General features: G+C 34.9%; 1 protein-coding gene across 10 annotated transcripts in view; it reads right to left on the bottom strand.

The window, feature by feature from the left end:
• rgl3b (ral guanine nucleotide dissociation stimulator-like 3b) overlaps window positions 1–14,498 on the bottom strand; it is a 47,146-nt gene that overhangs the window by 14,606 nt on the left and 18,042 nt on the right. For 9 of the 10 annotated variants that reach the window (XR_015479411.1, XR_015479409.1, XR_015479410.1 and 6 more), the window contains 7 exon segments: window positions 12,603–12,687; window positions 8,479–8,553; window positions 8,315–8,401; window positions 5,409–5,441; window positions 4,943–5,064; window positions 2,869–2,961; window positions 2,575–2,695 (listed from right to left, as the gene is read on the bottom strand). Coding sequence is in view for 1 of the 10 variants with exons in the window: in NM_001442879.1 (NP_001429808.1) it covers window positions 2,575–2,695; window positions 2,869–2,961; window positions 4,943–5,064; window positions 5,409–5,441; window positions 8,315–8,401; window positions 8,479–8,553; window positions 12,603–12,687 (616 nt within the window). In the remaining 9 variants the exon portion in view is untranslated. 10 annotated transcript variants of the gene reach the window in all.

Below are 14,498 nucleotides of genomic sequence, written 5' to 3'. Positions count from 1 at the left end.
ATTGAGTGTGTCCGGATGTTTCCCAGAGATGGGTTGCAGCTGAAATGCATCCGCTGCATAAAACATATGATGGATAAGTTGGTGGTTCATTCTGCTGTGGCGAACCCAGATTAATAAAGGGACTAAGCTGAAGGAAAATTAATGAATGAATGAAAACGTAATTAAATACAATTTAATTTAATTTAAATAAATAAACCATAAAATTACATTTTAATAAATAAATGAATGTAATTTAATTTAAGTCAATAAATAAATGTCATTTGATTAAATTTAAATATAAAGTATAATTTTATTTACTAATTACAATTTAATTTAACTTTTATTTACTTTCATTTTATTTAATTTATATTTAATTAAACTTATATAAATAAATGATTAAATTAAATAAAACTTAAATAAATACAATTTAATTTAAATAAATAAATATAATTGAATTTAATGTGAAGTAAATAAATATAGAAGTTGATGGTTACCAGTTTCTAACATTCTTTATAATAATTTCTTTTGTATTCAGCAGACGAAAGAAACTCCTAAAAGTTCAGAACCACATGAGTTTGAGTAAATGATGAGGAAAATCATCATTTTTAGGTGAACTATCCCTTTAAGGCAAAACATCACATGCAAAACAACAGGCTCTGAATTTGAGAAATTTGGGAGATTTGCCTTTTTCGTAGCGTGTTGTTTCAAACTTGTGGGAAAGAAAGCCTTCAAAGTGTGTATTTTTAAGATTCATTGAAATGATGATGTAGAGTAGATTAGCACAAATATTTTCTAAGAATCTAAAGCATGTGAGCGCTGACGTCTGTGTGTCCCTAAGGTACGGTGCGGTTTCAGAGAGCATGACTCCTGACACAGAATACACTCCTCTGCACTTATGTTTGAGACACAAGCACCAAACAGAGTAATGGAACGTCTGCAGGATATTAAGCTTATAACGATATCAATGATTCCTGGATGACATAAATAGGTACATGACATGTGTTACAGAAGATACTGTATTATGTTAATGTAGCTTCAAAACATACACTGAACTTGGGTATTATTTCCATTAAATAATAAAACAATTGCAACTTTGAATTTGGATGAGTTATTAAACATTCACTAAGAAATGAACATCATCTGGAATTCAGAGATGCTTTACAAGTAGTTTTAATTGGCAGTTTCATATACAGTAATTAGACCAATTTTAAAGGAATACTTCAATAAATATGGTTGAATTTTACTACACTTTTACTGCATTTCTAGTTTAGCTTAGCATAATGCAATGAATCGAATTAGACCATTAGCATTTCATTAAAAAAAATTGTAAAAAAAGAGTTTTGGTAATTTTCCAGCCACTGTTATATAATGTAGGTTTTAACTGGTAGTGTAGAGCTTGGTGCTGGGAATTATTTGTGCCTGCTGCAGCCATGGTACAGCATGTGCCTTGATTAATACGCAGAATGAGATTATAGTTCCTATAGCCAAATCAGCCTAGAAATTAGCACCTTTTTATTTTCCGCCAGTCTTGGTACATGATGTGACTTTACTGTACAAATGTGTCCAACTTTCTAAATAGGGAATATATAAAAACACTGGTAATTTTCTGAGCGAGATGCTAATGGTCTGATCTGATTCAATAATCTATGCTAAGCTAAGCTAAAAGCTATTTTAAAAAATTGTCTTGATAATTTTAAGGGTATAGCCATATAAGCCTAAAAATAGCAACTTCTCATTTTCCACCAGTCTTTGTACACAATGTAATTACAAAAATGTCAAGCTTTAAGAATATGAAAATTATCGAAACTCTTTGGTCATTTTTGAACAGGATGCTAACGATCTAATCCAATTCAATGACATATGCTTAGCTTATCTTTTTAGCTTAGCATATGTCATTGAATCGGATGTCAGATGCAGAAATAAGCTGAAATTTGTGTTCAACAGAAGAAAGAAACCCCTAAAAGTTTACAACCACATGAGTTTAAGTAAATGATGAAGAATTTTTCATTTTTAGGTGAACTATCCCTTAAAGAACATAAAAACGCATGCAAAACAACAGGCCTTTTCATGCGCTGAATTTGAGGAATTAGGGATATTTGGATTTTTTTTGTAGCATGTTGTTTAAAATTTGTGGAAAGAAGAAAGCATTCAATGTGCTTTGATCTTCATGTCTGGTGGGAGCACTTTTAGCTTAGCTTAGCATAAATTGGATTAGACCATTAGCATCTCATAAATTTTTTTTTAAAGAGTTTTGATAATTTTGAGAGTATAGCCCTATCAGCCTAGAACTTTTTTTCCATCAGTCTTGATACAGTAATGTAACAACAAAAGTGTCAAGCTTTCTTAATAGGAAAATTATCTAAACTCTTTGGTCATTTTTGAGCAAGATGCTAATGGTCTAATCCGATTCAATGATCTATGCTAAGCTAAGCTAAAAGTGCTAAAAGATTTCCACACGTGGAAATCGTCTAAATAGATTCAAAATGGTAAAACACTACTGTTTACTATAGGTTACTTGTAAAATGAGCCTTTAATAATGCTAACAACAATAATAAAAGCATTTGTAATGATGAAAGTATATGTGAACACAAGTACCGGTGATATAAAAGCTGACGATTGAGAAGACATGTCCTCAGTTTCAGAGCTGCTAGATCCTGACGAGGACACGCTGATCTGATCTGCATTCTTTCTGGATCCCTCATTCCCGGACAAAAGCCTAGAATCAATAAATAATAATTATATATTATAATATACAATATAATAATCAATATAAATGAAATACTGTTATGTACTAGACTGCATTAGATCTGGTGTAGCATCTATTATGCCAATGAAAGCTTGCAGTTGATAGGACGAGTGCGGAAAACATTTAGGGACTGATTTACTCACGATGAGAGTTTCTTGGTGAGCATTCGGTGGCTCCAGCCACTGCTGGATGGTGAAGTGTCTTGAGGAAACTCCAGCTGTCTGGAAAGCTCATAGCTGAGGACACACAACAGAAGCAAACATTAGGAAAAGGATATGATGTCATTCCATAATTTAGTGAATCTCTTTTAAAATTACAGAAAGTTCCAGTTTTAGCTGAGTTTATTTCAATTTACCCTGTTCTTGGCTACTTTTAAAGCTATATTTTATTATGATTTTTGTTATTAAAAATATTTAATTTTATTATAATTTGATCCTTTTTAGACTTATTTATTAGGACTGAGGATTAATATTAAGGCATATTTTATTTACATTTTTAAGTGTACTATTTAAGATTATTTTCATTTGAGATGACACTTTTCACTTTTAGTTTTAATTTTGGTAAGGAATACATTTTATTTTAAAGTAATGTTTAATGTTTTACTTACTTAACATAATACGATTTTATCAAACCTTTTAGGCTTATTTTAAAAGGCTAAATTCATGTGGGATTGAAAATCACTTTAAACACTTAATTCTGTTTTAGATCAATTTTAGAGTACAAAAATGCCTTGTTTAAATGTGAAAGTTGTTTTTTTATTTTATTATACATATTTTTTTCATACTATATTAAATTTTTATTTCAAATTACACTTAATCACGTTTACTTTTCTTAGTTCTCATTTTAAATTAAATACATTAAACTTAATAATGTATATTTATAGTTACAAATTACAATTTGCTGTTTAAACACATTCTATATACATTGAATAACACTAAGATTGATATGAACTCTTTATTTATTTATTTTGTTTATTTAAGATTGCACTTAATTCTACTGAATTTCATTTTTAGAGTAATTTTTTTAGGAATATATTTTCATTTTAATTTGTAATTTTATTTTTAATTAAACATTATAGGCTTGTTTTCAAAGGTTATAAAACACCCAGTTATACACACTGGGAACCGATTTGATCAAATTTTTATAATATTAAATAATATATACATATATATATATATATATATATATATATATATATATATATATATATATATATATATATATATATATATATATATATATATATAAAGAACAACACTTAGTCACTTTAAACACTTAACAATGTTTTAGATATATTATGATAAAATGTTATGTTATTTATTGAACAAACAAAAATTTTAAATACTTAACAATAACAAATTCGTCAATGTAAAATGCTTGTTTTAGATTTATTTATATTTTATTTTACATTTTGACTTGTATTTCATACTGTACTGTTATTTTATTACACAAAGTTTCCTGTAGTTATTGTTAATTTTTTATCAAATATATATATTCGAAGATTAATGTTTAGAATTATAAATTACAATTTGTTATTTTTAGCAAACAACATTAATGATATTAACTCTACAATCTGAAGAAACAACCTAAATATACTTTTTGTTTTTGGCTACATACAGCTAAAGTCAGAATTATTAAATTCCTTTATTGTTAAATTCAACTCCTTTGAATTTTTTTTTTTCCATTTTTAAATATTTCCCAAATTATATTTAACAGAGCAGGAAAATTTCCATAGTATATCTGATGATATTTTTTCTTCTGGAGAAAGTCTTATTTGTTTTATTTCGGCTAGAATAAAAGCAGTTTTTAATTTTTTAAAAGCCATTTTAAGGTTAAAATAGCCCCTTAAGCTATATATTGTTTAATAGTCTACAAAAAAAAACATCATTATGCAATATCTTACCTAATTACCCTAACCTGCTTTACCTAATTAACCTAGTTAAGCCTTTAAATGTCATTTTAAGCTGTATAGAAGTGTCTTGAAAAATATCTAGTCAAATATAATGTACTGTCATCATGGCAAAGATAAAATAAATCAGTTATTAGAGATGAGTTATTAAAACTATTATGTTTAGAAATATGTTGAAAAAATCTTCCCTCCGTTAAACAGAAATTGGGGAAAAAATAAACGGGGGCTTAAACTGTACCCTAACCCTATACCAACCATTTTCCAAAATTATTCATAACTAACTTCACAAGAGTCCACAAGAGTCTCACCTCTCCTGATCTGAAAGCAGTTTCTGACTCTGCAGCCAGGCAGCGACTAAAGTATGATGAGGTAAAACATACTGAGCACACGAGGCCTGCAGCTGACGGATCTGCCTTAAGATCTCATATTCCTGCAAAACAGCAGCACAAGAGTGATTCCCCCCCCAAAAAAAACAGCGGAGCATCAACATGCAGAGCAAGAGATTACAGAGAAACAAAGCCAGAGACTGTTACTGTTACGCAACACAGCCTCACAAATAATCAGTCATGAGATTAATATCAGTCTGCCTTCAGAAAAAGAGAGTCTCTATAAACAAAAGTCTCTCTCTCTACGGCGCCAGCCTCAAACTAAAGCATTAAAGGGGACTTCATGACTATTGAGAATGGGCTCACACCAAATCTACAGCGGCTACGCTGACAAAGACGCTAACATTTATTGGTGCAGTTAAGAAGGTAAAATAAAGAGAGAACTCACCCGTCTCCTCTTTTCAAAATTAATGAGGCCACCCTGTTGAAGATAATGCAGAGAATAGCAATCAAAAGCATGTCACACATTTCTGCACTGTTTCTTCACTGTCACCTTACAGCCAGAAGATCACTAGTTTGAATCCTGGCTTGGCCAATTGGCATTTCTGTGTGGAGTTTGTATGTTCTCCCCGTGTTGGTGTGGGTTTCCTCCGAGTGTTCCCACAGTTCAAAGACACGCGCTATAGGTGAATTGGGTAAACAAAATTGGCCGTAATGTATGAGTGTGTGAATGAGAGTGTATGGGTGTTTCTCGGTACTGGGATGTGGCTGGAAGAGCATCCGCTGCATAAAAACATACGCTGGAATAGTTGGCGGTTCATTCCACTGTGGTAACCTCTGATAAACTGTGTCTTCCCCCTGCAGCCTTAATTTCGTTTTTAAAATGGCGGCCATGTAAATCAGTTTTTTGGTTCCATTTCTGGACTTTGAACCTTTGCTGTCTATGGAGGATGAGGAAGCTCTCTGATTTCATCTAAAATATCTTAAGGCAGGCTCACACTGTGCAGTTTTTTATAATCCTGAACAATTGTAGCATGTCAGACTGCACAAACATAGCTCTCATGTCACACTGTAAGATCTCAGCAGTCATAAAGTCAGACTGAACAAAAATGAAGACACGCTAAACACGAAAGAAAACACCCCTGGAATTTGACGTCATTCACCCGTGACACTTTTACTATCCCGCGTTCTGAAAGTATTCCTTACAGCAAATATAATCAATCTGTAGTGCCAATTGTGCACTTGGCGTGTCTCAATAATAATACCAGGAAGAAAAGAACAGTTTGGAAATTTCCCCGTGGTCATTTGAGTTGTCGCATGGATTGCGTCATCAGATTCTAAGCTCCTATTGGTTCTTGGATTGACGGTCATCCCAGCTGTTGTCACATTGCAGGAGAGTGTCTGAAATCTTCTGACACTGCCAGAACTTCATCAGAGGAAAAATCTGATCGCAACGGGCACTAAGCGGCTCAAACCAACAGGCGAAAAACTAATCGAACCATCTAGTAGCTGGTTCCCTCCGAAGTTTCCCTCAGGATAGCTGGCGCTCGCCGATCAAGCAGTTTTATCTGGTAAAGCCAACCCACATAGCAAAATTTCTCTGGCCCAGCTCTGGCCCACACAATCAGGTTTTGCTTGGCCCACATGCCGCTGTGAATTACGGTACATGACTGGACCAAATCTGGCTTCCAGACAAGAACCAAACACGGACCATATCTGGGCCAAGTCTCAGCCAAGTTAATAACTCATAACTGGGCCTGAACTGGGCCAGATAGGTTGGTGTGTCACGATTGCAATGAAATTGATAAACCCATGGAGTGATGCGCTTTAGGCACACTATGGGCACGCTTTTTCTCAAAGTGACCTGATTGGTAGAATTTTTTTTCTTTACTCAAAAATAATTTTAGTGTATTTTAAATGTGGGTCAAGACTGGCCAAACTCACATGGCCCACTTATCAAATTTTTAAATCTGGGCCAAATACTACGTTTTCCATCTGGCCCAAATCTTGTGTGCCGCCTTAAAGACGGTGCCACCTCTGCCAAACCCGGGCCATGTTTGGCCCACATGCTGTATGCCAGTGCCGGATGAATGCCTGCTGTGCCAGCTTTATGCCAAATCTGGGCAAGAATTCTTTGCTACTAGGGAATGACTAGAGGCCTTGGGGTCGAAACGGCCTCAACCTATTCTCAAACTTTAAATGGGTAATAGGCCCGGCTCGCTGGCGCTGGAGCTGGGCGTGGAATGCGACGCGCCTAGTGGGCCATTTTTGGTAAGCAGAACTCGTGCTGCGGGATAAAACCAACGATCAAAGATCACAGATTTTAGCCTATAGGATTTCAGGAATCTTTTAGGATTTCCCAAATTTGTCTCAGGGTGCTTTCACATCTGTAGTTCGCTTTATTTGGTCCGGACCAAGGGCAATAAATGATACATTGTTGCATTTTCTGCCGTCTTTGGGTCGTTTTCACACCACACTGCTGGCTTTGGTCCGAACCAGTTGAAACGAACCAAAATGCAGTCATCTGACAAAATCCACATCTCTCATTGGCCAGATGTTATTGAACATATTTCCTAAACTGCTTTTTGATTAGTTAGATTTCACGAGTGGAAAAATGCCAATGAACTCCCGCAAGTAAACAAAACCAGCAGACACAAAATGTCGTTTTTACTATGGAGGGACGCGGCTGCGGCTGGAAAACAGTGTTTAATGCATCGCACGTCACTTCAGGTGGAGGCGTGAATTAATTTAGCTAAACTGCGACATGGTCATCTTGCGAAAATATTACCAACTATCCATCAGGTAATGTTTTCCCCTCTCTCTCTCTGTTGGTAAAGTGCTGTCAACAAATATTTTTCCTCCATATCCCATAATGCACAGCGCATCGGCCTACGGCAGCTGGTCCAAAAGTCGCAGTACTTTTTGCAGTTGGACCTGTTTTAGTACGGATCATATTCTCACCACAAACGAACCGCTCCAGGGTTTGTTTGAAAGCGTACCGAGACCACCTCTTCAAGTAGGTCTCGGTACGCTTATTTGATCCGCTTTTGGTGCGCACTCGAGTACGATTTCTGCATTCTCACCTGCCCAAACGAACCGCACCAAAAGAGAAAACGAACCCTAGTGCGATTTAATCAAACTAAATAAAGCAGGTGTGAAAGCACCCTCAGATTACAAAATTCTGGCTGAAATCTCACAGTGTGAGCCGGGCTTGAATTGGTATTTCAAAGACTAACGAAGGTCTCAGGGGTTTGGAATGACATGCAGAGGAGTTACTAATGCCTGAAGACTTTTGGCTGAACTAACCCTTTAATAAAGGAAAGCACTTCATGATTCACAAACAAACAAGCTGACCTCTACAGTGTCTGGTAAGGCGGTGTCCAGCATGGTCAATATTGTAAGGTACGTGCCCAGGTATGGAACCGTGCCTCCAGCTGTGTTCTGTAAGAAATCACACGCCAAGTCAACATCTGAACAGCGTCACTGTAAAACATACACCATAAATATAACAGATTTACCATCGGTTTTGTTAAAGGACATCTCTTGGAGGTTTTTGTGGCAGTGCTGCTGTCTTCATCAGCTTGACTCCCATCCTATCAAGTCAAAGTCAAAGTCAGCTTTATTGTCAATTCAGCCACATGTACAGGACATATAGAGAATCCAAATTACGTTACTCTCAGACCCTAGGTGCCTAACATATAATATTAATATAAAAAGTTTACAAAAAAAGTTTAAAAAAAAGTTTAACAAAAGTTTGTAAACAACACAATGGCAATCAGACTGCACAAACATGGCTCTCATGGCTCAGCATGTGAAATAAACAACATGTAGTTAAGCTAGGATGTAACACTCTGGTATTAGGTATAATTTTAAACATACTGAATCACACACAGATGCTGTAACAATAGTAGTGAGTTTTTTCTTTCACTTTCGTCAATTGGTGAAGTTTGTTCCTCCACTGTCGCCACTGGCTAGCTTGGTTTGGGACTTGTGGAGCTGCGCATTGATGGATTCGCTCTTCAGTGTTTGGACTTTCAGCCGTGAAAATTAAACCACACTGAACTGAACTAAACTGAACTCTAACAATTGGACTGAAGCAGTTTCACTTTACTAGAACTTCTATGTTAAGCTTCGTTGACACAATCCACATTGTAAAAGTGCTACAGAAATAAAGATGAAAGGTGAAAGCTCAGAATTAAGTTATTTTTTGTTTATTTTAACTTGCTGTTTCTCTGGTTTGTCACATTTCTGCTGTGATCTGCACTATTTTTGTAACGTTTCTGTATTTGCATTTGCATGTCAAACTAAAACAGTTTTTTTTTTTACTTGCAGCAAGTTTGAGCTGTCTCAGCCACCATATTTTAAATATATCAATATTTAATACATACTATATAAATACATATGCTAATAATTGCATGTGTTAGACAAACAACTCTTGTCTGTCAGCCTAGAACATAATAAGAGAGCCAAATATGTGATTAATTGTGTTCTATGTGAATTAAGAAGAGAAAATTGAATTAAATTCACAAGTCGTCAGGGCTGACGTCAAAATTAAAGACACCAACACCAAGTCTATTCAAAGCACATTGAATTATCTTGTTTAAAAAAGACCTCAACACTGACAGTTTTTTCAGCATGCAGTACAATGTTTCAAGTATGTTCTAGCATTTTAAAATGATAAAAAAATGTATTTATATAACATTTACATATAAAAATATTAATAATATGTAATTATATTAGTGGTGGGCCGTTATCGTTAACTTGACTCTTATCGCGCGATAAAAAAATATCGCTGTTATTCTATTCTGAAAGTTGGGTTGAGAGCTGAGTCATTTCTATGCAGGCTATGATGACTTCCACCTTGATATTTTAGCGCGGACCTGACCGGTAAGCCGTCTGACAACAAAGTGCACTTCTGAATCAAATCAGCAGCATGCCTGACTTTAACTGCAGTTCGGCAGTTTCTTTAACTCATGGACATTTCTTTCATGCCCCCGTGACAAACTGGGGTATTAGACGCAAATAAGGAGTAAGGTGAGAGTGTTATGGAATTTATCATTTATAATTAATATTTAATTGAATTATTTAGTAACGCATGCCAAATGGAAAGAAAAAAACTTCAGCATTTCGTGATGTGTGTGTGTTGTTAGTGTGTGTGTGTGTGTGTGTGTGTGTGTGTGTGTGTGTGTGTGTGTGTGTGTGTGTGTGTGTGTGTGTGTGTGCGGTCCTTTACTGACAGACGCGTGTGTGGAACTTGTCGGAAAATATGTCAAAAAGTCCTACATGGCGGTAATAGTTTACTTCAATAATGGCACTAATATCTGCATACTCCACACCTCTTAATTCCATTTCTGTTTAGTTCAGTTATGACTTTAGTCGGATTCAGGTGATCGAAAATCGCTGTTTTGAGCTTATGTAGGCCAACAGTTCAAAATTCATCTTTAACTAAATAGTTAGTAAACACAAGTACATCTAATTGAACATCATTTGTTTTCATCACCAATTATCATAGTAGAAGTTTTTCAAGCAGTTTGTGATGCATTTTGGAAACAGGAGATGAGCCCCTGGTCTAATGCGCCACCTGGCTTGAGAAACCCATTCTCAAAGACTTATATTTAGGCATTATTTGGGTAGCACACGTATTCTGAATGCTTTCGGCGGAATTGAAATAAGCTATCTAGATTAATATAGATTAATTCAGAGATTAATATAGATTAATTCAAAGATTAATCTAGATTTTAAAAATAATCTATGCCCACCTATAATTTATATATTAAAATAGGGTGGCTGAGATAGCTCAAACTTGCTGCAAGTAAAAAAAAAAAAAAACATGCAAATAGAATAAAAAACAAATTTAGAAAACATCAGTTTGACGACACGTGCGCAAACAAATTCTCACAACACATGCAAATACTGAAGCATTATAAAAATAGCGCAGACCACAGCAGAAATGTACCCAAAAAGTGACAAACCAAACAAACAGCAGGGAACCATTAGATTCATTCATTTTCCTTCAGCTTAGTCCCTTTATTCATCAGGGGTCGCCACAGCGGAATGAACCGCCAACTTATCCAGCATTTGTTTTACACAGCGGATGCCCTTCCAGCCGCAAACTAGTACTAGGAAACATCCATACACCCTCATTCACACTCATACACTAAACGGCCAATTTACTTTATTCAATTCAGTTATAGCGCATGCTTTTGGACTGTGGGGGAAAGCGAGGCACCCAGAGGAAACCCACGCCAACACGGAGAGAACATGCAAACTCCACACAGAAACAGCCGGTACTCGAACAAGCAACATTCTTGCTGTGAGGTGACAGGGTTAACCACTGAGCCATCGTGTCGACCAACCATAAGACCAGTACGTTAAAGTAAACAAAAAAAACTCCCCTCTCTGATCTCTGGTAACAACGCTGACTCTCGTGATCCGTGCTATTTGCAGTGCATTTCTCTATTTGCATGTGCTGTGAGATTTTGTGTTCGCATGTGTGTCGTCAAACTGATGTTTTCTTAATGTGTAGGTTTTTTCTATTTGCATGTTTGTTTTTTTAACTTGCACTGTGTTTGAGCTCTCTCGGCCAAGACAATAAACAAACCGCTGACCTACAATAGATCAGTGAAACAAACAAAATGATATGAGCTAATTTATTCCTTCATTCATTTTCTTTTCGGCTTAGTCCCTTTATTAATCAGGGGTCACCACAGCAGAATGAACCGCCAACTTATCCAGCATATGTTTTACGCAGCGGATGCCCTTCCAGCTGCAACCCATCACTGGAAAACACCCATGCACTCTCATTCACACACATACACTACGGGCATTATAGCTCACTCAATTCACCTATAGCGCATGTGTTTGGATTTGTGGGGGAAACTGGAGCACCCAGAGGAAACTCACACCAACATGGGGAGAACATGCAAACTCCACACAAAAATGCCAACTGAACCAGCCGAGGTTCAAACCAGCGACCATCTCGCTGTGAGGCGACAGCATTACCCACTGCGCCAACATACCTCCAATAGCTAATTATATCAACTAAAACTAAGCTAAAATAAAAATAACACTAAAACGACTGAAACTGAAGCTACAAGGTAAATAAACCTCTGATAAAATGACAAAAGTACATCATAAAACTACTAAACCGTAGATAAAAATATATAATGAAAGTATTCATGGCAACACGGGAGCTCAGTGGTTAGCACTGTTGCCTCACAGTTGCTGGTTCGAGTCCCGGCTGATTGGCTAAAAATCTGATTTTAGCTTATTGGCTAAAAATCTACAGCTAAATTGGCCATAGAGTATGAGTGTGCATGTGAGAGTGTGTGGGTGTTTCCAGTACTGGGTTGCAGCGGGAAGAGAATCCGATACGTACAGTAAAAAGAAATGAATAAAGTATTCATCAAAAACATTATGCAGCAACAAAAGAAATAATAGAAACTATATGGGGGCCTTTTTCCCAAGCTGAGTATTTGTTTCTGTTGTTGTCAACGGAAGCGCTATAATTTTTTCAATGTCTGCAGTGTAGCGAGCTGACTGTCATAAGAAGAGCATTGGTGTTTTTGGTTACAAAACAAAAAGCCCTAATAGTATATAAAATAATATCTTATGAATGATAGGTCCACACAATATGACTTACTTCCATAAAGATTTCTCGATTGGTCACAACAGAGTTCTCATCTGGAAATGTTTCACACAGGTTCTCAAAAACAGACACGGCCTCTCTGAAAAAAACAAATTAGAGATTTACATTCAAATACGGCTTAACTGCAGTGTTTTTTTCTCAATAGCTTACAGTGTTTTCTAAGTACTTGCTTATATACAGCAGTGTTTCTCAACCATGTTCCTGGAGGATCACCAGCACTGCATGTTTTGGATGTCTCCTTTTCTGTCACACCCATTACAGGTCTTTCAGTCTCCATAAGTGTTAGGTAATTTGGGTACTTCTCACATACTGTATGAATTCAGACATATTACTCAGCTCACATACTGTTTTCAGCATACTATGTAGTATGGAAGAATGCAATTTCAGACACAGCTATGGAACATGTGCAAAGCTGATGGTCCCCCAGGAACATGGTTGAGAAACACTGATATAAACTGTAACTATACACTGCAATAATGCTTTTCTTACTTAGATTTTTTGTCTTGTTTCTTGTCTAAATATCTCACAATTCTTAAATCAAGAAGAATTTTCTAGACAAGCAAAACATATTGTCTTGTTTTCAGTAATAATATGCCAGTATTAAGTTAGTTTTTTCTTAAAACAAGCAAAATAATCTGCCAATGGGGTAAGCAAAATAATCTTGTTTTTCCTTTTGACATAAGATTATTTTGCTTACCGCATTGGCAGATTATTTTGCTAGTTTTAAGGAAAAACTCACTTAATTTTGGCATATTATTTCTTAACACAAGACAATATGTTTTGCTTGTCTAGAAAATTCTTCTTGATTTAAGAATTGTGAGATATTTAGACTAGAAACAAGACAAAAAATCTAAGTAAGAAAAGCATTTTTTGCAGTGTATAAATAACAAATTGTCTGTTTGAAGCTACAGTAACATTGAAAGTATGGTCACTGTAGTCTTAACTAGCTGGTTTTGTCATCTGCATTTAGTGTGGCGTTAGTTAAAAAAGTAAGTAATTACTTTTAATTAATTATAGATGCATGTTTCATATTATAGTTTTTTTGGCACACAAAGGTGTTCTTGGAGTTTGGTATATTTACAATTGAGCCATTGAAGTCACATGGACTAGTATTTAAATTACATTTCTAATTACTTTATCTGAAATGTAACTTACTCAAAAAGTAATTTAATTTGACTAGACACTAAAACTCATCTCAATGCATAGACAAAAAGAAACTAAACACTTGGGTCTTCAAATTTGAGTCAGACAGGACTTTTTTAGATTTGCATTAAAAATAAACACTTACATTTTGAACAGTATAAATGTATGTAATAGTATGTATAAAACATGTATTTAACGTATTATGGTATTTAATGTACATATATTATATCTTGCCATTAATTTACACTTTATTGTTTCTTAAGCATATGCAGTTGTCAGACAAATTAAAGCTTCTTTAGTTGACAATTTCATTTAATATGCAAAATATCTAAATAATAATAATAATAATAATAATAATAATAATATATATATATATATATATATATATATATATATATATATATATATATATATATATATATATATATATATATATATATATTGATAATTACTCCACTTCTCTGAACGTACACCATATATTGTCATAAACTAATTTCTCAATTTGTTTTCTTAAAGAACATCATCTGTTTTGATAAATGCTAAATGTTTTTTTAGGTAAAAAATAGAATAACTCTGCAAAATACTGTATATATTACTCTGCTTGCCTGCATTGATTTATATAGAACTGTTGAATTTATGTACGAGGTTGCGTGAAGAGATTTGAAATGTGCATTTTTGTTCAATATGATGCAATTTGAACTGAAACATGAAAACAGAGTGGGATATAGAATAGCTCCTCCCCTTTAG

This window comes from Danio rerio, chromosome 3 (assembly GCF_052040795.2).
Source record: "Danio rerio strain M-AB ecotype USA chromosome 3, GRCz13ab, whole genome shotgun sequence".
NCBI lineage: Eukaryota > Metazoa > Chordata > Actinopteri > Cypriniformes > Danionidae > Danio > Danio rerio.
Note: the sequence above shows the minus strand (reverse complement) of the source record. Positions and strands in the feature narration are given on the sequence as shown.